Below are 26,773 nucleotides of genomic sequence, written 5' to 3' on the forward strand. Positions count from 1 at the left end.
ATGAGGGATTATCTTTCTACTTTCAACTTTGTACCGAAAATTGACATGTGTTGTGTTGTTCTGTATTTTAAAATAACTATAACTATGAAATATTAAATAAATTTCTATTGTCACGATTTGAAGTACTAGAACGTTCATTTAAAAAATTAAAAATAAATGATAAAATATAAATAATAGCTGCACATCTTTTTTATTGCACTTTTTGATCTTTTTCTCTATTTTGTTGCATTGTTGACCAAAGATGCTCCTTCTGCCTTCGGTTAACACGATCGCAATGTCTTATCGTCATTCTTATCAGTTGGTGTCGAATATTCACCACAAATGGTATATTTACAAACCTATTGATTTCTTCTGCCAGAAATGACCGACGCGACTGATTCAATTGCTAACAACCCAGTATCATCCTGGGGCCATAAGTCTGAAAATGCTGTTAACTCGAGTGGAGTCAGATTTTCTGTTAAGGTAAGAGACTTCGAGGACATTGAGAAATGTGTATTTCAGTTCATGGGCTACGTACCAATGCCAAGATCAATTCAACACAGAAATAGAGAAGAAAGGGATGCTCTTGTAAGGTAATTTTTTCAGAGTTATTTGTTTTTGTTGCAGTTAATAATAATTTCAGACTTTTCATAAACACAGTGGTTGCATCCAACTCATCTGACCAGTACAAAGAATTCATGCAGCAAGGAGTGAGTCAGATTTTTTTTCTAAAAGAGTGTAATTTTTCTAAACTTCAGATAGTTGGTCCATTTGTCAGTGTACACGAGTTGGATGTTTTCCTGAATATTGCCAATTTCACTCTAACATTTTTCCATATCAAAGATGGTAGGACGTTTCTGCTCGGACGATATATGAACGACCAGATTTCACATTACAAGTGGACAGAGATAGTGAGTTTTTACTTCTTTATGAGAAAAAAATACGAAATCCTTCTAGGATGGGAGGTTCTATCTTGGGATAATCATGAAAACTCGACAAAATGACAAAAGGGAGTGTAATGTGATTATGCTCGATAACCAAACGGCGACTAATGAGTTGATCCAGAATATGAAAACTGTGGATGGTATTGATCATCCCCCGACGTCCAAGTTGGAAGCTCGTTTGGTAAGAATTACACAATAATTATCTTACTTTCAAAAAAAAAAAAATTCCAGAGATCCACCCAAGACTATGCATACAGAATACATATGCTAGCCTGTTTTCATGGACAAATTAACCATGAAGAAGCATGTCGGCGGTTGTCGAAAATTGGGGATTTCCTTATCAGAGAGAGCTGCACTGTACATGGACAATATGCAATATCGTATCAATCTGGGAGTAATAGTTATGACAAAGCGTTGATCAATGTGGATAATATCAATTTATTCAAACAGTTCCAAGTTCAGGAAAGCTATTTGAAAACTCCTGTGCCCAGACCACGTCATTAGTATGTTTTTTTTGGATGAATACTTTTCTTTGGTTCTGTGTTGATGTCACCAGCTTTGAAAGTAGACATGTTATCAATAGTCATACAGGATATGAAAAACAACACCACAACACAAGTATTATCAGTGCACATTTTTTTTGGGCAAACCAAACCGGTATGATGAGTAACATTGTGAAATTTATTGAAAAGTGTGAAAATAACATCAAGTGGGTAGATAAAAATTTACAAATGACAGTTAAGAATTTTGTTTCCATTGGAAATCAACAGACTCCTTCCAGCTCTTACAGTCATGTTTGCTTGGGAGATAGTGGCTCCATCGTTTGAGTATAGCTGAGTTATGATTCTAAAAATTCAATTTTTTATTACATTTTCTCACCAAAAAACATACAATTCTTTGTTTTCATCCGCTGGCACAACAACACGAAAAACCATTGAAGGAGATGATGACATGGCATCCATTGCATGCAATAAATACCTGGGTTATGAGAAATTGTTAGTGTTTTTTTTTCTTTTCGAATATATATTACCTAAACCTGACTGGGTGGCATGTTATGAGAAAACTCCCATCAAAGTCTTTCCAAATAGACGTGGGCGAGCAACCGAGGTCATATTCCTGGAATGTCATTTTTATTTGTTATTGCAAATGAATTACCTTTGAGGAAGCGATTCTGATGTTCTTCTCAAGTTTCAACACAAATATAGAGTTACGTGCAAATGAGGTGACAAAAATAGATCTGAAATTGAATGTTCTTTTCAGTCTTTACATTTAATAACGCATCTTACTTTCTCAAGCTGTCAAACACTATTCCGGTAGGTGATGAGATGTATTTGACATGGTTTGAAAGTTTTCCACTTGCAAAGCAAATTTCGCCGGTGGAAATTGAAAATGTTCTGAAAAAACACCTTTATAGGAAACATTTAATAACAAACCTTTCAAATAGATTCAATGCAAATATATCTCCAAAAATGCTAGATTTGATATAGTAGAAGGAGTTAGGGCTTGATGCAGAGAGGTCCAGGATTCTGAAAATAACGAATATTCAATTAATTTGAAAGTTTTTTTGTTTTTTGGACGAACCCTTCAAATTTCTCATTCTTCAACGATTTGTGGTAGTTCCACATATCATTCTGATTATTTGTCTCGAAAATATCCACACTTCCAGTTCTACGATTCACCACAAAAATCTTTGGCTGAAAACGAAAAAAAACACTTTGACATTTAAATTCCCCACCAATTCTTAAAAATATTCATCAATAATTGAAATGAAATTGGTTAGAGGGAAAAAAAGGAAAGAAGAGACCGGGAGACCACTCCACTCACATTATTTGGTTCAGAAGCTACACTTATTGCTCCCGGTTTTAATTTCCATTTTGTGGGTGCTCCACGGATTTCAATCTCACGTGCAGTACGGTTATCAGAATAGAAGGTAAACACGTGGGTGTTATCTGATAATCCATCTTTTGAGTTCTGCAAAACAACGTTTCCTTTTGTAGTTGAGTTTACACAATAGTCTCTATTCTTTTTTTAAAGATTAACCTATTATTCTAAGAATATAGAATATAACATCAGATTATCTTAAATTCTTGTATAGTCCTTAAGGAATGCTCATTATGGATTGGATAACAAGCATTTCTTTAAAATTCACGTATGCAACTCTCATCCGAAATAATTGTTGGTTCGTGCCTTTTTGAAAAAAACTTCTCAAATTTTTTTGTTAGCGAAATTTTTAAACTTTCTTAGAACTAATTTGTTTTTCTAACCAGAATATTGTTTTTTGTGGGAATACAAGTTTGAAAAAACTGCGTGTTTTGTTCTGCTTTATTTCAAGACTTCCTGTTTTATTTTATTTCAGCCTATTTCTTTTTTTCATATTCTAGTGATGACTCAGAAAAAATAAAAAATAAAGAACGTCTGAAAATTATAGGAGGCGTATTTGGAATACGTATTTTTTTTCAAATAAATTTTTGAATAACTTACAGTTGTCATGTACAACCTTCCACTAGTGCTAGTTGTAAGCGATATGATTCCAGGTAGGTTTGGGATCACTCCACATTCTCCCGGGACATGATTATATGAACGTTTGTTGATATCCAAATGAAGTCTGAAACTTTTCTCAATCTGGTTCCTTGTCTAGCTCCACCAAAACAGCATTCAATGTTTTAGTGTTCACAAAAAAATGTATTTTATTTTCTTAGAAGTTCATAAGATCCTTTAAAACTCTTCCGGATTCCTAGACATTACAAATCTAAGAAAGCAGAACATTGCTCCAGGCACTTTTGCTTACTTCTTTGCTCTCCCCGACCCCATCTTTTAGTTTCCCTAGGGAATTTGCATTTGGCGACGATTTTTGATGAACTTATGGTTAGAATTGCTAGAATGAACTTTTCCCAGCGTATTGGAAAAAAACTTTGATGCAACAATTGAATATGAACATTTTCATGTTAACAGCTCATAATGCTTCAACTTTGGTCAACAACATGATCCCATTCAGTTTGAATATGTATTATAGATTTCAAAACTCTTGCATCACTACTAAATTCAAAACTTCAATGATCTTGAAACTCACAAAAACTTCCCAAAAAACGTTGTTATTGTTGCGAAAACAGTGAAAAATAGGCAATTGGAAGCAAATGAGTTCATAAGTAGTACGTTTAGCAGGAAAAGCCACTCGCTTTCTCACAACAAGTCTCTCCTAATAATTTAACCATGTCTTGTCCTCCTCTTCTACTCTGTTATGTTCTTCTGTGCATTTCAAATATCTTTATTGTGCTTTTGTCCGCCCATTCATACATATGGTGTCGTTTAGTGTCCTCTCTGTGTTGTTGCAAACATAATGTATGAATAAAATAGAGATGAATTATATAAGAAGCTTATTAACTAAATTTGAGTGTTGTTTTCTTGATTTTTGATTTCAGAAACTAAATTTTTCAAGAGTGAACTCCTAAGAAGGATAATACTTTTTGGAAAGCCGTAGAAAATCATCTCGCTCACCCACTCATGAATGTTTCAGACTTTTGAAGTGGTTCTGCTAGGCAACAAGCCACAGCTTCATCCCAAATTCTCAAAATTGTCATGGAATTTGAGACATGACGATTTAATGTTTTCCAGACATTTTTGTGTCTAGCCAAGCGTGAAAAAAGCTGAAAATGTTAGATACTAAATAATTTTCACATTTGAGTTCTACTTTGCTTTCTTATGTATTTTATGAAAAACAAATCTTGCAAAAAAGTGCACATGTCGCATGTATGTTTTGATTAGACTAATGATGCAGATGGACTCTCATCAAAGTTGATTCATCACCGACTCCTCCCTCACGTGTTTTTTTTTTGTTGTATTTAATTTGCCATGTGCTACAGAAAAATGCTACAGGAAAATAATATCTGAATCTTGAACTCGTAATTTTCAGTTTTCGGTTCCTACCTAAATTCTGAGTATCACTTCGTTCAAGTACTCACTTAATTGAAAGCAGACTCTTTTTTTGATCAACATCCTTAGCTTCGTCACTTGCCAGACGTCTACAACAGCCACACTATTCCCATGGATGTTATCTGTACTTCTATTTCATATTTTCTATTCATTTTCTCGGTATTATATATTACATTTCCAATTCCCCATACCAACTCATAAAGTTTTATGCTTATAGTTGAAATAATGTGTTTCTATGTATTGGACGCTTATATTGAAAACGTTTGATCTCAAAAATTGCAGAAACACGAAATTTAATATCAAATGTCAATTCTTAAGGACTCCAACGGAAACTTCGATTTCCGTTACACTCTTTTTCTGGATTTTCTTACATTTCTTTTCAATCTTTATTCGAATTTTGTTGCTTATTAAGACGCACTCTCTGAGTCAATCGAGCATCGATCAACTGACCGTAGGCACACGAAAAAAGTTGACCATCTCCGATTTGCCTATAATTTTGATCAAAGATAGTATCAAGTGTTCTCAGCAAATTGGGGTACTTTTTGGCCGGGTCCGTCACCTGGGTACCTAGGAAAATCAGAAAATCAATATTTTTCGAAAATTTTTCCTAAAGAAGTTAGGTATGAAATCTCAACGGGAAGTTATTGCAGGCACTATTTTAAGCATTTTTTGTGTTCAAAAGAAAAATCCAGCTCAACACCTTCATTGTGAAAATTTTCAAAATGTGTGAATTTTTCGGGTTTTTTTCATGAAATCGTTTTTATCTCGACAGCGACACGAGAAGACATTATTTTTTATTTCAAATTCGGAATTTACACAAAATTTGGTATCGGAAACATGCTGTCCCTACTCGTAACTCTAGAACCCAAGAACGGATTTTATGGGAAGTATGGGAAAAACTGCGATTTTAACTTTCAAGTCCTTCCAGTAAATTTATTTTGATGTTTCAAAATAATGGTTTTTTGAAATTTTTCATTCAATCATGCCATTTTTATTCAGTTCCGGTACAATTTTCGATCATACCACGAAATTTATTTTCGAAAAAATTGAATTTTTTGATTTATGAAAATTTTCTCCCGAATTGAATCATTCCGACTGAAATGTTAAGGATAGCATTATAAAATCAGGAGAATATAACTGGAATATTTTTTAGGTTCATAAAAAACTTGATTTCCACTGTCGGGTCACCGGCTACTTACGTTTTCATGGTGAAATTCAGCGAAATTTTCAACTTGGGAAGTTGGTGCAACGGTACTTCATACTTGCAACGTTATTTGACAGGGAATTGCGATGAATATGACAGGAATAGTGAGAAAACGGCAAAAATTGATAGATTCTGCAAGATTTACGAAAAAAAACTTGAGTAGTTTCTTCCAGATATCCATAAACAAGTCAGACCATTGAACATTTATGAGTCCTAATTTTTTAAAGCTTTTTTCGTAAATCTTGCAGAATCTATCAATTTTTGCCGTTTTCTCACTATTCCTGTCATATTCACCGCAATTCCCTGTCAAATAACGTTGCAAGTATGAAGTACCGTTGCACCAACTTCCCAAGTTGAAAATTTCGCTGAATTTCACCATGAAAACGTAAGTAGCCGGTGACCCGACAGTGGAAATCAAGTTTTTTATGAACCTAAAAAATATTCCAGTTATATTCTCCTGATTTTATAATGCTATCCTTAACATTTCAGTCGGAATGATTCAATTCGGGAGAAAATTTTCATAAATCAAAAAATTCAATTTTTTCGAAAATAAATTTCGTGGTATGATCGAAAATTGTACCGGAACTGAATAAAAATGGCATGATTGAATGAAAAATTTCAAAAAACCATTATTTTGAAACATCAAAATAAATTTACTGGAAGGACTTGAAAGTTAAAATCGCAGTTTTTCCCATACTTCCCATAAAATCCGTTCTTGGGTTCTAGAGTTACGAGTAGGGACAGCATGTTTCCGATACCAAATTTTGTGTAGATTCCGAATTTGAAATAAAAAATAATGTCTTCTCGTGTCGCTGTCGAGATAAAAACGATTTCATGAAAAAAACCCGAAAAATTCACACATTTTGAAAATTTTCACAATGAAGGTGTTGAGCTGGAATTTTCTTTTGAACACAAAAAATGCTTAAAATAGTGCCTGCAATAACTTCCCGTTGAGATTTCATACCTAACTTCTTTAGGAAAAATTTTCGAAAAATATTGATTTTTTGATTTTCCTAGGTACCCAGGTGACGGACCCGGCCAAAAAGTACCCCAATTTGCTGAGAACACTTGATACTATCTTTGATCAAAATTATAGGCAAATCGGAGATGGTCAACTTTTTTCGTGTGCCTACGAGTGATCGAACGAGTCAGAGAGTGCGTCTTAAGCTCTCATTCCAGAATCATGACACAAAGCACTATGGTTATCCCAGAAACTGTGTGTGCATTCAATCGGAGTGTTGCCACCAACTTTCTGTACCTTCTACCAGAAATTATGTGTTCCTTGTCTGGAATCGCATCCGTTGTAGTCATTGCTTACTCCTTTTTCCTCTACGGGTTTCGACTTTTGTTCCATTATAATGCAAAAGTAAGTTAAAACTCAAACTTTAAAAAACTGTATTCGGGTTTAGATCCTAATGATCCTTCTCACGCTGTTCATTCTAATCTTCTCACTTGATATCATTTTTGTCTGCACCCGTCAAGTATACATTGCTCTCACGTTTCAAAACGACTGTGACTTGGTATTTGATACCGCGTCGTGTTCTATTTTCAGAAGAGTTGCTTTGTAAGTCCACAATAGGTAAATTATACACCCTGTACTCTTGTAGGACATGTTTTGTGGGCGTCACCTCTACTCAGTTCTCCCAAATGCTCGAGAGACTGGTAGCAACTGTTCTAAAAGAAAAATATGAGTTTCAAACTCAATGGCTTGGTGGCTTATTCATACTTTTCTCGGTAAGTGCTATTTTTAAAAATAGTTTTCATGCGGATATGAGCTCGTTGGATTCTAGCAAGCAATTCTATGATGGGATTATACTAACACATAGTACCGGCCAAAATGATATCATATTTGGCTTTTTTCAGTTGAAAATTACCAACTTAGAAAGTGTGTCATAGTAAAACAAATTTTCACAGATACTAAATTTTCCATGGTTCAAACAGGTCAAATGTAAAATTTTGTTTTTGTAGTTATCAACTTTTTTGTAAGGGCACTTCATAGAGAGTTATGGTCATAGCTAAAAAATCGCATTATTTTGCACTGAAAGGTTCGATTTGAAGTAGAAATTACTTATTCGATAGGGAGCATCCGTACAAAAAAATTGCCACCTTCAAACATGGAGTTCTACTCTTGGTATGTTTTATCCATAAAAACTTATTTATGGGGCAATTAGTTCTACCATGAGACACTCTCAAAGTTGGGAATTTTCAACTGAAAAAAGCAAAATATGATATATTTTTGGCCGGTACTGTACATACGTATTCCAGGTTCTCTCCGCGATCCTCGCTGTAGAATGGACCCTATGGAACGAGAACCCGTTGGAACCTATGACACACTGTCTTGCATACTCTGCATCTGACTCTATAGGAGAAAGGGCCTACATGATGTTTTATGGAATACTAGCTGTGGACTTACTTATATTAATAGTATTCCTCGCATTGTATCAAAATAATAAACGGAAAGTTTTGTGAGTTTTTTTTCCATCTTTTGATTTACCCCTTTTGACTTGATTTTTCAGAACGGCTGGCCTCAACAAGAAATACCAACAGTATGAAAATTTGGTGGTTCTCCGTGCCTTATTCCCGATGGTTCTGCTAAACACAATATTTGTGTCAACTTATATCCTAACCGCTATGGTAGTAAGATTCTTCCGGGAATGTATGACAATCACAAACTATAAGTTAATTGCAATTAACACATTTGTAAGTTTTGTCTCTCTCTCTCACGTTCTCGCATAATTTGCAATATTTCTATTCCAGATTTTTCCATACGTGTCACTATTGCTAGCGGTTACTATCTTGATCACTACTAAAAGTGAATTCCGTCGTAGACAGCAGAGGAAACTCAAGCCTAATGGGAAGATTACAACGCAAACATATTTCAACCAATATCAGCGGCAATGGAGTGTAATATCAGAGAGAAAATGAATAAACATTTTTTCAAATTTTTAATTTTTTTTTGATTGTGGTATACTACCTACTGATGAATAAAGTTACACGGTTCGAAATTTAATAATTTTGTTTGAATTTATATGAAAAAGTATGAGTTGAATATAAAACACGTTTTATCGTTTTCCCTTTCCGATAATCACACTGATATGTGTCTGATACATCCAAATTGACTTTCCATCTCGGAAATTAGTTTTAGTAGATATCAAGTTTCTTTGTAAAGTATTCTCTAGACTATCCTATTCATTTTTTCCTCGTTTTTCTTTCAAAAATATAAAATATAAGGATCTGTTCATTCTTTCATTTACTTAAATGTTCAAAAGAGCATCTCTTGTCGTAAAGATCGGGTTAACACCTGTTATTTATCACCGTATTTCTTTTTCTTTTGTCAAGGGGTCACTAGTGCACGAGGAAAACAAGCGAGGCCACTAGAAGTATACACGAGGAAGTGCGCTCGGAGGAGAGACGCAGATATGTCTAGTAGAGCGCCCTTGTGACCTTCTTGCCACTCACTGTCCACTCGTTCGTTTTATTGATTGTTTTGACAGTTCTAATGCGATTTGGTTCACTTTATCAGTGATAAAAATTTTAAAAAGTGATAGGAAAATTTATTCGGTAAAAATGCTGCTTATTTCTTCATTATTTTTATAACATCTGCATGTTTTTTGATATTAATTTTCTATTTGCTCTATATTTCAGTATGGAGCCCGGCTCGGCCTCCCCATTAACAGCTCGAGTGAAATTTCCATTCGAAGGATCAAATAATGACGAAGTAAGTTTTTTTTTCTCATTTTTTCAGCTGGGGATATTGTTTCACACTCAGTCCAATATAAATTTTAGCTAAGCTTCGAAAAAGACGACATCATCACAATCACACAGCAACCAGACGGCGGATGGTGGGAAGGAACTCTCGAAGGAGTTACCGGGTGGTTTCCCAATGGATATGTGACTCTGATCACTGAGAAAGGTAGGATTTTGTAGTTCTTCAACAAAAAAACTATTTTCAACATTTTAGATAAGCTCCAGAGGTCGAGATCAGTCCCAAACGCAACAGCCAAGGGTAATACTGAAGAATCAACTAGATGTGTAACTAGAACTATGAAATTTACAGAAGTCGTTGCTATCGGAGCGCAGCCTGACTATCGTGTTGATGTTTTGAATTGTTTCATCACCGCAGAGAAGGAGTACTTGCAGAGCTTGAAAAAGACACTGAAAACTATTCTCATTCCAATCGGAGCATCCAGAGTGTAAGGTTTTACAAAAAAAATGTAAAAGACAGTGTGATTTTGACGGGAACTGTGATTTTAAATTCCGGAAAATTTGATGAATTTCTAAAGCTCAGTTTGTGACACCATCAGAAAATCTGAACAGTTATTGCTAGTAAGAACGGTCATAAATTTTGCTATAAGACCTTTTTGCAAAAATAACTCAATTATTCCAGACTCACCGCTCCAGAATACAGCATTCTCGTTGGAAACTTTGAAGTGATCTACACATTGAAACGTGAAATTTTAGAAAGCCTCGAACGTGAAAAAGAGTAAGAATTCGCTTTTGACTATTTTACCACAGTTTAACCTTTTTAGTGCGGAGCTTCCAAAGATGCGAGTCGGTGGTATTTTCATGAACGCTGCCCTTGAGCTCCGTACGGCACTTCTGACTTACGCTGACAATCATCCGGATGCTGTGGAAATTTTGAAGATTAAAAAGTTTTTTTTCCTATTTCCCTAGAAAAAAGTGTAAAAATTGTTTGATTCGTTTTAGGCAAGAACTCGAGAAAGTGGTGAAGGCGCAAGATCATGAGTACAAGGACTTGGTATCGGGACTCAGTGAGCCATTGCGACATGTCGATAAGTACTACAACTTACTTCAGGAGTTGGAGAGAATCGTACCGGTAAGTTGTAATTCTATGAACTGCGTAAATCTGGAACTTATAGGTCAACCATCTGGATCGTGGAGATTTGCAACGCGGTTCCGCAGTTTTCCGTGAGACAAAAGTGAGGACACTGCCTAGAAATACATAAATAAGATTTTTACCAAAATTTCCTTTTCAGGATCTGTGTGAAACCCTGCGAAAGCAAAAAGAAGCCCAACTCGACTTTCTCTTCGTATCCAAGGTTGACAAAATAGTCCCACCAGCCGAGAGAGGAACCATTCTATACGTGGGTGTCGCGAATGTAGAGTACAAGGAAGAAGAACAAGTGGATAGGTAGACTTCAAAATTTTTAAGTCAGGAATCACGAAATTTGGCTTTCAGATTCGTTGCTCTCTTCACAAAGTACATCATGTTCTTCGAAGTTACCAGGGAAATGACCTATGACATCAAGGAAAAGTTTCCTGTCGCGGGATTCATTTGTAGAAAAAAGGACGCCACTGAAATTGTCTTTGGTAACTATCACCATATTCTGACAGCGATACGGAACATTTTTTGTTTCCAGATCGTCAAAACACCGGAGAGTTCACATTGACCATGGTTGCCACCGGCGGAGAAATGGAGAGGTTCATGGCGGCACTGGCAAAAGCTGACAATGTGACAGTTATTAGTGCTCCAACTACCAACATCCTCCGCCGCCCTTCCAAAAACACAATGGACTCCATGAGCCAGTCACAGGGAGTTGAGAGTCCATTAACAGCGAAGCCTCCACTGCATCCGATGGGAAATTCTGAAACCAGTATTTTGAATAAGAGGAAGAGTTCGAAGAAGTAAGTTTTGTAACACTGGCAGTTAAAATCAGACTTGTAACGGGCCATGTCGGACCGATTCGATTTTTCACCAGCCTGGCCTGGCCCGGACGTTTTCTGATTTTTTGCAAATAAAAAAACCGAATTTTTGACTATGTTTGTAAATATTGATAAAAACTCAAGCCTACATAGGATTTTTAGGGCCGGGATTTTGTCAGTCTGATTACAACTTATATTGCTATTTCCCTCTTCCCCTAACAATAGATATCACGCGCACTATTACACTGCCATTTGCCCCATCGCAACATTCCTCCATCATGCAATTCACGTGATTTGTCAATATTTATAGACGCCGCACCATTGTAACTATCGCCGCCCGGTTAGCTCAGTCGGTAGAGCACCAGACTCTTAATCTGGTTGTCGCGGGTTCGAGCCCCGCATTGGGCTTAGATTTTTTTTGATTTTTTTTATTGTATAAAAATCTTTTGCTATGGTCAAGAGTCAAAAACTCATACTTGCAAATTTTCGGCCGGGCACGGCCGAGCTGGGCCGTTAGAGAATTTACAAGTCCCGTTTTCATGAAAAGGTACCTATTTTTCACCAGATTATTCGAATTAAAAAAGTTTTTTTTTGAATATCTGATGTATAGTCAGTAATTCGGCGTTTTCGGAAAAAAATTCAAAAGATTTCAAATCTTCCATCCGGAGCAGGGCCGCCCGGGCTATGCAAATTTTCGTCAAACTAGACTATTGTCTTGAAAAACAAGCTTTGTTAACACTTTTCGAACAAATTTAAGGCAATTAGTCCCCCAAATTCATTATGTGAACCTATAAATGTGTTCAATCAGCCCCCGCTTCGGTTTCTAACAACAGATGACACTATATCTTCACTTTCCTCCTAATTAACACATGGAAACCCCCCGTGTGTTGATCGTCCAAAACACAGAGAATGTGTGTAGTTTACGGCAGGTTTCATAGATCGTGAAGGGATAAATTTAAACGGAATCACGAAATGCTATCGAGATAAGAGAACATTCGGTACTATTGTTGTTTACAGTGCGAAATGAGTAAAACACGGAAGATTGGTAGATAGAAATTCTAAAAATAGGTCTTTAATTAAAAGATCATTTTAATTGCAGTTTCGATGATGTGATAAACTTGAGCGGCATGAAATTGGATCATGAACTTGGTATGGTGCTCCCCGAAGGATTCGAGCTACCAACCAGCAGTCGCAATTCAAAAAACACCTCCGGTTTGTTTTTTAGCTCTTCTTGACAATTTGTTATTAGTATTCATTTCAGACAATCTTCAATTCTCCCAATTTCCTGCCTACTTTTTGAGTGGGAACGCCGGAAAACGTAGCGAACGTGGCTTCCGCCTACGCAAAGATGCAGCTCGTGACGAGGAGATCGAGTTCGATACACTCAGGATTTTGGAAGGATACTGTGTGGAGACCGGTGGTGGACAGTTAGATTTCCATGCAAATGAGAATTATCAGCAACCACATTTAATTGTAGCGGAGGATGAGAAAATATTGATGGAGGAGATGGTTGGCGATGAAATGGTTCTTCAGGAGAAGTGAGGTTTTTTTTATAATTATAAGTACATCCCCAGATATCTACAAAAAATTCTTTGGTTTTTTTTCCAAAAAAAATTTTTGAGCTCTCTTTGAAACACTGAAACACCCATAAGCCGATTCCTTTTTTGGGAAAACGTCATCATGTCCATCGCGTCGGTTCGTCAAAACCAAATTTCCTTCTCATTTTTTGTGCCTTTTCCTCAAGAGGGTGAGAACGCGTGGGCGGCCTTAGTGAGTGTAGACAAATGTCCGTGGGGGTCCATTCATACCCGCTAGTCAATTTTTCCACTTATGACAAAGTGCATTATGGAGAAATGCAGATGAGTGTGAGTCAAATTGTGAGACAAGTACAATGAGAGTATAATTGTTGTGGTTTTTTAGATTGCAGATAATAGAAAACAGGCTTGTCAAAAATCGGACCGGCCCAGCTTGGCCGGACCCAAAAGTGGGTACATACTTTTTGAAAAATTTTTGTAAATTTAGGAAATTTAGAGTGAAAGTGCTTGATCATACATATTCACCTTTTGATTGAATTTCAAGTTTTTATTGGAAAACTATACTTTTTTCAAAAAATTTAAAACATATTTGATACATGTTTCAAAACATGCCGTACCGAGCAGGGACGGGCCAGGCCAGGCCAGGCCCGGCCGAAAATATTTTTGATTTCAGCTTGGCCCGGCTTTTGACAAGTCTGATCGAAAATAGGTGTAGTTTCTATAAAAGTTTAGAGTATAGCACCATTATACTTGTAGCGTGACTTTTCACTCTGTTGGTGATCCACAATATATTTTTAGTAATGCACAATATATATTTATTTATATACCACTCCTATTATTCTCCTCTCAATATTATTGCTTTCAGGAGTATTGTGGATGCAGTCTACTCGCTCAAAGATCATGTTATGGTTCTTCAAGCTGATCTGAAAAGCTTACAAAAGGTATATTCAACAAAGTTCCCGAAAAAAATGACTCATCTGTTTATTTTTCAGGCTTTCGAGACGGAACAAAAAGCGCGCCGACGCCTCGAACACATGCTGCCGAAAATGTCCGGGATTATTTCGCCGGATGGAAGTGCAAGCACTCCAAGAAAAGAAATCAACTCTTTTGATTCCTAGACGAGCATTGTTTTTGCATTTTTAATAGCAAATTTGTACTTAAAATTCGCCTTTTTCAGTTTTTGCTCAAATTTTGATCTTAATCTTGTCTTGAGGACATCAATACTCTATATAAGTTATCTTTTCTAGCCTGAGCAGTGCCTTTACTATAATAATGATACTGGTTCTGAAATATCAGCCTCTATATCAGTTAAAACTTCCGAATATAGCATAAACAAAAAATCTGATCTATTTTGTTCTTCATTTATTATTTGTTTCACCCCGTAACATGAACCAAACTTCATTAAAAAATCTAACTTACTTTTAATTTAATTCTACTCCTATCAAACCTAGTTTTTCTCGTTTCTCTCTTCTCATTTCCACTATTTTTTTCTATTTTTTCTTCTAAACTATCAAAAACCACCACGACTTCTTTTCTCTCACCGACCTATGTGCCTTGTTTTCTCGTATCTTCTTGACTATGCCTTTTCTATTTCACTGTTGTTTTTGTTCTCTTTCATTTTTCATTTCAACTTTTATTTTAATTCTAACTTCATTTTTTTTCTCACTTTTCCAATTTCCTCGTTATTGTGGTATCACTTTCCGTCTTGACCTATGTAACTGTGCTCTATTGTAATTTTCATAGAATTTCATTTGTTCTTTTTCATATCTATCATCATGTTTTATTGGCACATCAACATCTCCATCCACATGGTCATTTGTGAATGGAAAATGAATTCGACATATACTCAATCATACCTTCCTTTCTTCTTTTTTTCAACATATACTCTTTTTTGTCTCTGTCTGTCTATATGTGTGTCTGTCACAAGAAAAAAAAAGAATAGAAGGAAATCGTCTCGCCGATATGTATTTTTCCATCAATTTCCTCCTTCCACCTCTTGTAATGAGCGGAATTTCCGAGACGAGTGTACTTGAACTTGGCCATAAGTGGCCAAAATTTGCAGAACATTTCTTTTTTGACACTTTTTCCATAGAGAATAGAAGAAAAGACACCAAGGCTAAAGAACAATAATTTTTGTTAGGCTTTTTAAATTGAATTTGATGTGATTTATATATTTTACGTTTGTATTCTTAATATTAGCTCAAAAATTAGTTTTTTGCTGAAGGCCGTACTGATCTAGATATAACCTTTGACTCAATTTTTTCCAAATTTCTACCTAACACTACTTGTCTATTGCCTACTACAAAACACGCATTGTGTGTTCCTGTCCTTCTATAAGACAATAGGTTTCTACACTTGTACACTTGGGCAAATAAGGTTAGTATGTTGTGTTTCCGCAACATTTTGGTTCCTAGTAGTAACATTTTGAACTATTAACCCAAATCATGCGACCATCTTGTATTATTAGAATTTTATTGTGATAGCAACATGTACAATTGATTGTTTTCTTTTGCCTATATGAGAAACATGTTTTCCTATAGACGTAGGAAGTGAACACATGGCTTTTCTAGAATAATCTTTATAAAGTATTATATTTTGGTTTTTAGAATAGTATTTTCTCTTAAATGAATAGAAAACTATTTTCATTAATGATCAAATAGTTCTATATTCTTATCTCTTTTTTGTTCATCAAAACTTTTTTAAACACCACAAAACCGTATCAACATACCTATGTGGCTAACCGATTCATGTTCTTTTGTCTTTCTTCGAAATGTCATCTTACCCCCAACACTTGATAAGATCGTGTATGGTTTTTGACGTGTTCCAATGTCTCTTCTCTCTCTCTTTCTCGTCTTACCCAAAATGTGATGGATCGTTTAGATAATCAGATGTATCTTCTCGTGTGACGTCGCATCTTTTCCGTATTCCATATTTCATCTTTTTTTTCTCGAAACTTTCTAAGTGCGCACCGACAATTGGTAGACTACGGTTATTTTGTAGCCAATGATTTTTTGAAATTCCGATTCAAATTTCTTGATATAAATCACGGTTAGGCAAAACATTTGGGTTGTTGTATAAAACGTGCGATATTTGAAACACGGCTCAAATATAATTGAGTAATCCAACAAATTATTTGACAACATCGTGTTTCAGTGTATTTTTTATCCGGACTACTTTGTTTTCATTCCGATTATTAGAAATTTGAAACACCCACTCAAACGATTTGCCAAGTTTAAATTTCGTACGAATGTTTAACTTTGAACAAATTTTATTATATTTCTTGTTTACTTCGTTTCTATAATTAGAAACACAAAGTAAGCCGTGCTGTTTCGTTATCCAGCTTACCTTCCTTGAGCTATCTGTGCAGATGGCCGGACCACCTTCTCCCTCCAAAACAGCCATGCATTATTTCCGCAACGCATATCCCTTCAATAAAAGAGGCGGTGAAATCATAATTAGAACATTTTGAGTGTGTATGTTGCCTGGACCACATTCGATATTCATGGGGATCAATCTCGGAAAGGTTAAACGGGTGTTGAGTGGGAGGTCATGTTGGATAGAAATCAAAACATAATTTTTCTGTGTACCTTGGCTCCTGAATTCATTTTATTCATTTATGTTTTTGGTTCGTTTGGAGCTTACTTTGCTACCAGTAACTTTGTTACAACATTTCAAAAAATCAAACATTATTTTGCAGTTGTTCTCTTTTTTTGTTTGGTTCCAAAAATGTTCAGCTGCTTTTTACATGATGTTTTCTTAACTCTCTAAATTATAGCTCTCTATCTCAAAAATCTGTTTTCAATAATAATTAAGATGTTCGGAATATTCAAGGGATTATGAAAAATAAAAAATAAAAAGTATAGCAATATCCGTTCGAGAACTAATACTATTTTTCTTTTCATAAGAACGGAATCCAAAAAGTGTGGGCTGGCGAAGTCAGGGGTATTGTCTAGACGCACATGGTACACTTTTTCTTTTCTATTTTTTGATAGCTTTTTTCTTTCATTAATCCGAATTTATAAAGTGAATATCTTTGTGCTAATGAGACAAATCAAAAATCAAAAATGTTATACTTTTAAGTTTAAAGTGACAGAGCACCTTTGACCTTTTCAAATAGTTTAGTTTCTTGATGTGTGTCACCTGTGAGACAAGTGAAATGGAACCCATCTTCTTCTCAAATTACATTCCTCTCCCCGTTACACTTTTTTGCCTTGTTGGACTTCTTACTTTAAACTTTTTTCTCAAGATTTTTCTCTTTTCAAAAGTTTGTTAGTTTTGCACTAATTAGGTAAAAAAAAGTTTTGCACTAATTGGTGAATCTTATAGCAACACGTATCCGGAAACAGGAAAAGAAAGTGAAGGAAGAGGGAAGTGCACAAAATTTATATTCTATTTTCAATGCCGTCATCATTCTTTTATTTCTCTTTTCAATCGTGATGGTCCCCTCATCGAGCAAACTAGAGCTTTTTTGTGGGGACCTCGTGTCCTCTTTTTTCTTCTTTTTCCTCTCTTTTTTCTCTGGGACCATGAAGAGTTTTGCTATAGGGTAAAAAGAGAAAAAGAGAGAATGACATGAGAAAAATGTTTCATAGAGAGCACGAGCTGGCCTTCAGAAGAGATAGAGAGTGCATTTTTTGTGTGTGTCCCTGCGACGGGCGCCGTCTCTTTACTCCCGATTTTCTTTTCTCTGGACCCATCTCTTCTCGTCTTTCAATTCTTGCTCACCAGTTCCGGAGAGTCCCTTCGTCTCCTGAAGCATGGCGTACTTTGTGTGTATTGCTCTCTGCGGCACCCCACTCTCTTGCGTGTCCATGCGAATCCGTAGTCCTGACACGTCCGCACATAGTCTTTCAAAAAGTTTCTTCTCGTTTTCTTCCTCATCCATCACCGTCATCCCCCTCTTCTTTGTCATTTTCAAGTTGCTTCGTTCAAAAACTGCCATTTTTTTCTTTTTTCTACATTTCTATATTTGGTTTTGTTAGTTCAGACCAAAGTTCAATCTATACATATCCTTTTGCAATGATTTAAAAAAATTGGGAGACCTAACCGAGATTAGCATAACTATGACATGTTTCCTATCTGGTTTTTGATGCTCTTGGATGCAACTTTTCAGTTTTTATTCTGCGCCCTTCAACACCTCACAAATCATCCCGCGAGAGATAGAAATCTTTTAAAAATAGCATGGTTGACTCATTTGGAATACGCCAGAAACCAGACATGCTCGAAATACTAATTTTCGGTTTGATAACATCTGATTTACTGAAATGACATTTTGAATAATCTTACAAAATGGAGAATAACAACTTAACACTGTCTGTTTTTACATTTAAAAAAAACTTTTGTTTGTATTGTTCGTTCTTATGAATTCGTCCGATCTGAAGTGAGAAATATAACCAGCGGAAGTTAATTTTCTAATATGATATTAAATTTGTCACGAATATCTCACTTTTGACTTCAATCAGAGCTCCCACCTGCCGTTGCGTATGTAGACGGCTCAAGAAATACATATCTAAAAATGTCAAATACATTTCACGTTATTGCTTTCTAGAAACTGATAATGTCATCAACAATTCGAGTTTATAGTGTCCACGATATTTTATGATTTTTGTTCTGCTACAATTGTGCAAACTGTGCTTACAAGTGATAACGATAACGACAATAACTAGAAATGAAAATTAGAAGATCAAAAATTGAATCGAATGATGTAAATAATGTCTTTTAGTCCTCCACGTGTTGTATGCAGTTTTGATAAGAATATTTTCGTTTTTTGAGTCAAGTTTTCTGAATTTTTTCCTCTCAGAATTTTATTTATGTCTATTCGTAATCCGCCTAATCGTTTAACAGGATCATCCTAATCCAACTAATCCCATCATTTCTAAAGGAGCAGCATGTTCAAAAAGTTATGGAATTTCTGATAAACTTCCTAGTAAGGAATTGGAATTTCAAAAGGATTGCCTGCAATTTTCTTTCTATTGATTTTTTAAACTTTTTATTTTTCGTACGATCAGTGAAATGAAGAAAAAATAAGAATTTTCCGATGAAAATCAGAAATGAATGTGTTGGAACTTCGTTAGAAGGGACAAAAAGTGAATTCTCACTACCTTCCACATGATTCCCATGAAAATTAACAGCTTATTCACACATTCATTATTCACCACTGACTTATATCATAGAGCATATTATTCTCTGACTTATTCCTCCCACATCTTTTTCCTGGCCTCCTATTTTTTAGTCATCTTGTTCTTTTTCATGCTATCCATCTTTTCACTCCTTTTGAAATCTTCTGTCGGCTTCTTCCTTCTTTTTTTCGTCTCGACGTTTTCCTTTCCACGCGGTTGTTGGGCAAACTCTTTTTGGTCGTTCTAATAAATATTTTATCTGAAAAATGTTGAAATAATCAGGTGGGGTCTAAATACATTTTTGTTTCTTATCCTGATGTAGTATGGTACTGGAATACTACCTTTTTTATTACTGCGCAATAAACGAAAACATAAAAATACCCCGTCAAGCCCAACTTGAATATTTTTTAGATTTTGAAACTAATATCAAAAACTGATATCTTTCTTTCCTGCCACGCATTCTGCATTTATTCTCTTCATCATGTTTTTCACATACTCATTTTCTCATTGCACGGCTCACGGCTCTCCATATCGTAGACTTGTTTTGAACATAGTCTGTTCATATTAGTAACTCCAAAGTTGACATCATTCTCTCCTAATTTCAAATTTATCGATTTAACTCTATCAAGCACCACCTACAGTTTAGTCTCCTCTTTTCTTCCCATCCAACACACAAATGTTCAACTTTCAAAAAGTACCTTCTCCCTCTGTTTATCTTACATCAATCTCCGCTAGAAGGTATCCCTTGTCCTCATTCCTTGGAAAGTGCCGTGTCGGTGAAAGAAATTTATTGCGGATCTGTGAAGGGGGTTTCATTTCCTATTATTCTGTAAGTAGTCGAATAGTTCCTTATTTTGATCGATTTCTATAATGCTATTACCAAAAAGAAAGAACAGCTGCGGAAATTGGAATAAGAAATCTTAGGTCTGAAAAATCATTTCTGACTCAGAATTCTCCTTATTTTGTTATTCTCGCATAATGATTCAACCTGTATACTAAAAGTGCAAGAAACCAAAGATATATAATAATCAGTGTTCATATTCAAATAATAACCAAGAATAGTGGCATGTCATTACAATAGATGAACAACGTGCACTATTTAATTATTCATGCCAGTTACAGAGGAAAAATAATTATTCATATATTTCTTGGCAAAAATTTCTGGTCAGTTTGAAGATTTGAACTTTTATATTATTGTACCTGTTTCAAACATCAAATGTCATTGAAAGTGACAAATAATGAAAATGTGCCTAAGAGTGCATAGTTCACTTTCAATAAACTTTCAATACTCCTTTTCGTAGGTCAGAATTGTAGCCACCTGTATATATTTTTGCAACTACTTTTTCTGCCTTTTCTTCTGCACATCCTTCTCTTTATTCGGTTTGTATTGCTCTCTTTTTGGGGCCACACATTGTGCAAATAGTGCGGATCAACAGAACAACCACGCGGGAGACAGAAAGAGAGAGCCCCCCCCACTCTATTGATCTGACGCAAAACCGAAGAAAGTTTCATTTTTCGTTCCCTCACCTCCGGTTTGTCCTTTTGTTAGATCTCTTTTTTTTTCAACGATTTGAGCCAAAGCCAAAAGATCTCTTGAGACTGTTTGGCATTCATTATCCAAGTTGTATTATCAAATTTTCTTTAAAATGAGTAAAATTCTGTTTTCCACATGTCTACATCTACATGTTTCTGTTTGTCAGACATTACTGGTTGTTTTTTTTCGCTGCTTGCTGAGAAAATCTCTTAATCATTATTATTTCCTTTTTTTCAAAAAAAAAACCAGAGATGAACGATCATTATGTTCTCCGTTCGCTTTTCAATTCTTAGAAACCTAACATTCTGAGTATTTATATTTTTTGTCTTCATTATTATCGCTGTTCAGTATTTTGTCTTTTTTCTTTTTTTTTTGGTGTATAAATCGCATAGCATTGTAGTCATTATGGGTTTCACTTCAGACCACCCTGATAACAAATAGCCGACCGGAAGAAGAATTGTAGTTCTTTTTTTTCTTATTCGCTTTCTTACCACACCCAATTTCTTTTTCATCTCATCCATCACATGTAACATAAGTAGATACGGAAGTACACTGAAAATTAGTTTAGTTTTTTCTTTTCGTCCAATTTCTCAGAATTCACATTCTTCGGCTCCTAATTTTGGAGTAGCGTCAGAACTCATTCATTCTTAACTCATTCAGGGTAGAATGTACTTATTAAATGTACTTATTGATTCTTACATCATCTATGTTCAACTTATTGTACATATTATATACATTCAGTAATATAATCAGCTAATTTATAAACACAGTGTGTGTGCCCACGCGTTTTTGTTTCAAACACTCGATTCTCTATGTATGATGACATTTATATATTCTTTAAGTGTCAAAAAATATGAAAATTGAGCTAATTAGGAAAAAGTTTTTCTAATTTTTTTCTAAAAGACTGACTTTTCTTATATTTTTCTTTTTGACCATTTTTTTGCATGTTTGATGTTAGTTTGGTGTTGATCAAACGAACGCATGTGTAGGAACATGCCACGTTAGCTATAGCAAGAAAACATCTTGTTTTCTGATTCTAGAAAAAAATAACCGAACAGTTGAAACTTTTTGAAATTTCGCTCTGTATCACTCTCCATATCAAAAATGACATGCTTAGGCCTTCTCACTTTTAGCTATCATTCACGCTCTGTTACTCTAAAATAATTGATAATATAACTGAACACAATTCATATCAAACTACATTTCAAACCAGGTTCACAATATCCCTTTTTCGTTCTCTTCTCCCCCCAATACCGAAGGATCAGATAGTAATGAGTAAGGGAATGGGGAAATCGAATGGTGGCGACCCTTAACCGATTAAGATCAACTCGGATAGAGATTTTTGATCTTTGTGAGATGTGCGCACTACGGCTGATTCACCCGAGAGGTAAATCAGCCACAAATTGCGAGTATCTGTGAGAGACTGCTGATGAAAGTTTCTTTTTCTCTTTTTTACTCTTTTTTACTCTTCTTATCATCTTTCAAATAGAAGAGAAAGAAAAAGCATAGTGTAGTGTCCAGCGATCACGTCCCGTTTTCTCCCATTCTATTTTTTGAAAAAAAGTTTGTTTCATATAATCCTTCTCTTCTCACTACTACTTCTCTCACTACATTTTTTTCTCGTAATTTTTCTCTGTCACCGGTAATTTATCACGTTTTTCTGTTCTAAATTTAGTTTGATGGAAGCTGACCCTGATCAAAAATCGAAAATCTTCACAAAGCTAAGAATCATGGAAAAACTCAGAAAATAAGAAATCCTAGATCAAAAAGTTGATTAAAAACTTGAGGAAAAAATTCTATCGAAATTTTTTTGAAACGCAAGAAAAGTATCGGCTAGCGGACATAAATCGACACTCGATCATTTTTCATCATTAGGTATCGTTTTCTCACTTCGTTGGCGCCTTCTTTCTTGATTTATATCTCTTCTCGCCAATCGATTCACCTCCCTCTTCTTAATTCTCGCCAATTTTTTTATGTCGTTGAATTAGAGAGAATGTACTATTCAAAGGAGGGAGATGACGGACAAACGGGAATGCCCTCATTTGCCTCTTTGTCGAAACGAAGTGTTAGTGTTTCTCTCTGTCTCTCTTCTCTCTCATTTCCATCTTCTCCCATGTGTGTCTATTACCGGACACGGTTTTCCTGTGTTGTATTTATTGAACGTTCTAATAACAAACCATCCGAACTTGCACACAATGATCTTTATGTGCATGTGTGTTGAACGGTAGATCAAATAGATATATCATAGTGACATGGAAATCAATCATCAAATCTAATCAAGCTTGTCTTCTTGTCATATCAAAGTGGAATATACATAAAGGAATTCCGCTCCCCCTTTTCTTTCGCTTCCTGGTCATTTTCAATTCGCAAAGCTAAACTTTTTTCAAAACTTTTTTCACAACTGCCCTCCGCAACTGCCAACCTTTATTCTTTTTTCTCTACCTTTACCCTCCCAAACATCAAAATCGATTTTTCTCGCCTTCGATCGGTATCACGACCACTTTCACTATCACCACTATCACCACTACCGTCATCAACCACCATACTTGTTTGCTTGCAGCTCTGTCTTTTTTGTCATTACGTCTCCACGTGATCGTACAATCTTTTTCGCCGTCCTGTACCTCTAGCACTGATAATGCTCCAGTTTTCGCAATAATCGAAAAATCATTAGAATCATTTGAGTATTAAGAATGATAAGAATAAGAAATGTGTCGAACTGTCATAAAACAGTAACAAATCTTTTCTGGCCAGTTGTGTACCTAATTTTTGTCATGTCACTTTTTTGTATCATCAAAAAAAAGAATACAAATATTGTTAGCCAACTTATCTAATCATCTTATGCAACCTGTAGCCTCTTCTCTATCTTCTTTTTCAAAATATTTCTTTTTCTTTCTCCCCTCATCTCTCCCATAGCCCGCCTGCTCCAAGTTTGCCACCAGACCTATTGTAAACGTGTCCTGCCTGTCGAATGTCACCCAAACAGTCACCAACAATTATCTTTCGTAGTTTGTGGTGGCCTGTCTCCAGAAAATTTGTTTGGTGCTCGAATGTTTATTTTTTCGAGTTGCCAGTCTTTTTTTGTTGTGAAATTCCCACTTTGTGTACTAAAACCAAAACCATCAATCAAAAATTTTTTAACAAAACGATGAGCCGAAAATTTGTGTTTGCCTACACAGAACATCCACTATTGTACATTTTGTAACCGACACAGTGAATTATTTTTTTTCAAAAGTTAATCGTTTCTACATTTTGTCATCGCGAAATGTTTGAACAGTTCAAGGAGAAAGTTTGTAACAAAAAGCAGAATCGGGGGAAATTCGGCTATTAAGACTGAACGCCACCCACCTTTGAATTATTTATGAGCCAGTTCTCTTGGAACCAAAACCGCCGGAGGATTGTGAAAGATTTTCTAGATCATTCCTAAAAATCGTGTAGTATTAAATTTTGCCAAATTTTGTTAAAATCAATTTTTCTCTTTTATACTGTTTGCTATGCTTTCATTTCTCTTTATCCAATATTTCCATATTTCGTCATGTCTGTTTTTTTCCATCGTTAAATAGACTAGCTCACACATATTCATTTATCCATTTTTTCAGCTAAACAGCGGCAGTCGCGCACCGCCCACCTAATAGGAAGCGAAGAGTCTGTGACAAACAAGCCGTTGGACGTCGATCCGTTGGAGACAACAACATCTCCACGTCGCTACTGTTTTTCGAGAATATCACACCATTATCATCGACACCCGGCGGATTATGAAAGACGATTACAATTCACAGGTAACTTTTTAGCCTTTGAGCTGTTACTGGTGTTTGATTTGTTAAAGTAAGAGTAACAGAAATGAAAAAAGTTGAAAAGAATGAGGAGGACCCATAAAAGAAGGGCCGTGAGAACCTCGTCACTTTTTCATGAATAGTTAACAAAAGGAAGTGCTCAACTCTATATCCTATGACGTAGAGAGGAAAAACCAGACAATTTACGTGAAACAGTGGAAACTACACTGAAAACAAAAATCCAATAGAATTTTCACATATTTCTCCTTAGTTTCAGGATTGTATGGTATGTTCAGCACCGGCAGACGGTCTTCATTATGGTGCAATCAGTTGTCGTTCGTGTAACGCATTTTTCCGGCGGACTGTTGTTGAAAAAGCGGTGAGTAGTCGACCCGACACCTTTATCCCGGAACCAACCTCAGACTACAACAAATTAGTCCTTCTTGTGCCAATAAGGCTGCACAAAAATCACTTGTTCTAACAGAGTGAAGAGCGTATGTAAACATTTTCATAAGCCCATTGGCTTTCTCTGTCTCTCCCCTCATTTTAGTGATCCAAGATCACTTGGCGATTGCAACTTCCCAGATGATGAAGAAATAGAGGGGACAAACATGAAAAAGTGGAGTGAAAACGTGCACCGCAGAAAATTGGCCAACTCGATTGGTCTTGGTTCAGTAACTGATAAAAATTGAGTTGTTGACTAGTGGGAAAGCAAAATTTTATTTTGAAAAAATTACAAAAAAATTGGTGTCTGTCTGAAAAATGATACAATAATAGTCTGTCTGAGAATTTTTATGATATATAATGATATAATGATGCTATATTTATTTCCAAGTATTCCAGGAGTACCGATGCAAGCACACTAACACTTGCGTGATTGACCCGGACGGCAGATGTGCGTGCAGGTCATGCCGTTTCAGCAAATGCATCGAAGCGGGCATGAAAGTCTCCGGTAAGTAGTGATCAAGAAGCCAAACTTAGGCAATCTGAGCAATAACCACGTATGAATGCACTTCCGGGTCGACTCGACGTCGAGCAAAAATCTTAATCCTGAAACTTGGGAAAAAACTTTCTTCTTTATTTGCAGCTGTCCAACCGAGACGTGATCCAACTGGTTCGCAGAAAGAGCGCCGAAAACGTGCGGCTGGGGATGCAAATTCCATGACGGGTAGTCCGCAGGAGCGCAGTAGCAATAGTTTCTCATCGGATGTTCCCACACCAACAAGCTCGTATCTGGTGGATGCAATTAAGTCGGACTATGGATTTGCAACACCTCGAAGGGTCTCAACAGACTACGTCAATTCACCATCAGACAGATACAGGAAACATGTCAAGATAGAAATTGATGATGAGCCGCTGCCCAGCACGAGTTCCGCTCCGGACAAGGTATTGTAATTGGGAGTAATTTACAATGGCTAGAGCACGCTTGTCATAAATGCCATAAATCAAAAGTGTTGAGCCACAAGTCACAGGACTAACAGTTACATGTTTATTATCATTCTATTCTTCAGCTATCTCGACAATGTACACCAACCGACGACCAGCAGCAAGAATTCAACCATTTGGTGTTTGCATATGGAGAACACCAAAGAATGATGCAGCTGTCGTTTTCCACATTCGAACAGTTCCTGGATGAACACTCCACGGGACCGAAGCTAAGGAGAATGGATCCACTTGATGTCAGCAAATTATCGGCGGTTGAATTGACTGGATTATTGTATTGGATAGAGAAACAGCAGCCGTATGGAGAATTACCCAATGAAGACAAGTCATCATTGCTTAAAAGATATTCTGTGAGGAAACTTAGTTTGGATCACTTTTATAGTGCATCTAAACATCCGGAATATGTAAGTAAAAAATTATAGCAATTTGTAAATTTTCAAATTTTTAGTGTGCCCGAGGAGAATTCGTCATGAACAATTTCACTTTTGTGCCCGCTGATCGTACAGGATTCGAATTACCCGATGACGATGCCCATCAGATTCAAGCCAAGAGAGAGTGAGATTTAGAGTCATTTTTTTCAGATTCAATCTGATTAAATCGAACGAAAGAAAAAGCCAAAATACCACTTAACCTATGTCGTCAACAATTAAC

At 35.9% G+C, this 26,773-nt stretch overlaps 5 protein-coding genes across 5 annotated transcripts; 3 read left to right on the forward strand and 2 right to left on the reverse strand.

The window, feature by feature from the left end:
- Positions 1–360: 360 nt before the first annotated feature.
- On the forward strand, positions 361–1,427 carry GCK72_025759 (uncharacterized protein; the record flags this gene model as incomplete). Its single annotated transcript, XM_053736469.1, has 5 exons — positions 361–572; positions 623–689; positions 738–890; positions 937–1,104; positions 1,155–1,427. 5 exons carry the CDS (start codon positions 361–363, stop codon positions 1,425–1,427), a joined length of 873 nt encoding a protein of 290 aa, XP_053580035.1.
- A 221-nt stretch (positions 1,428–1,648) lies between these two features.
- GCK72_025760 (uncharacterized protein) lies at positions 1,649–4,501 on the reverse strand (the record flags this gene model as incomplete). The annotated part of the gene is made up of 7 exons (XM_053736470.1): positions 1,649–1,769; positions 1,815–1,901; positions 2,357–2,449; positions 2,505–2,617; positions 2,748–2,894; positions 3,405–3,528; positions 4,419–4,501. The coding sequence occupies 7 exons, from the start codon at positions 4,499–4,501 to the stop codon at positions 1,649–1,651; spliced, it is 768 nt and encodes a 255-aa protein (XP_053580036.1).
- Positions 4,502–7,240: 2,739 nt separating this feature from the next.
- GCK72_025761 (uncharacterized protein) lies at positions 7,241–8,982 on the forward strand (the record flags this gene model as incomplete). Its single annotated transcript, XM_053736471.1, has 6 exons — positions 7,241–7,423; positions 7,467–7,621; positions 7,665–7,791; positions 8,323–8,522; positions 8,574–8,757; positions 8,815–8,982. 6 exons carry the CDS (start codon positions 7,241–7,243, stop codon positions 8,980–8,982), a joined length of 1,017 nt encoding a protein of 338 aa, XP_053580037.1.
- Positions 8,983–9,703: 721 nt separating this feature from the next.
- Positions 9,704–14,374, forward strand: GCK72_025762 (uncharacterized protein; the record flags this gene model as incomplete). The annotated part of the gene is made up of 15 exons (XM_003105615.2): positions 9,704–9,775; positions 9,844–9,970; positions 10,019–10,063; positions 10,115–10,250; positions 10,445–10,540; positions 10,587–10,709; positions 10,765–10,894; positions 10,938–10,997; positions 11,055–11,209; positions 11,258–11,388; positions 11,439–11,703; positions 12,821–12,933; positions 12,983–13,259; positions 14,122–14,197; positions 14,249–14,374. 15 exons carry the CDS (start codon positions 9,704–9,706, stop codon positions 14,372–14,374), a joined length of 1,932 nt encoding a protein of 643 aa, XP_003105663.2.
- A 3,548-nt stretch (positions 14,375–17,922) lies between these two features.
- GCK72_025763 (uncharacterized protein) lies at positions 17,923–18,141 on the reverse strand (the record flags this gene model as incomplete). The annotated part of the gene is made up of 1 exon (XM_053736472.1): positions 17,923–18,141. One exon carries the CDS (start codon positions 18,139–18,141, stop codon positions 17,923–17,925), a length of 219 nt encoding a protein of 72 aa, XP_053580038.1.
- Positions 18,142–26,773: the final 8,632 nt, after the last annotated feature.

The sequence above is a fragment of the Caenorhabditis remanei genome, chromosome X, assembly GCF_010183535.1.
Source record: "Caenorhabditis remanei strain PX506 chromosome X, whole genome shotgun sequence".
Lineage (NCBI taxonomy): Eukaryota > Metazoa > Nematoda > Chromadorea > Rhabditida > Rhabditidae > Caenorhabditis > Caenorhabditis remanei.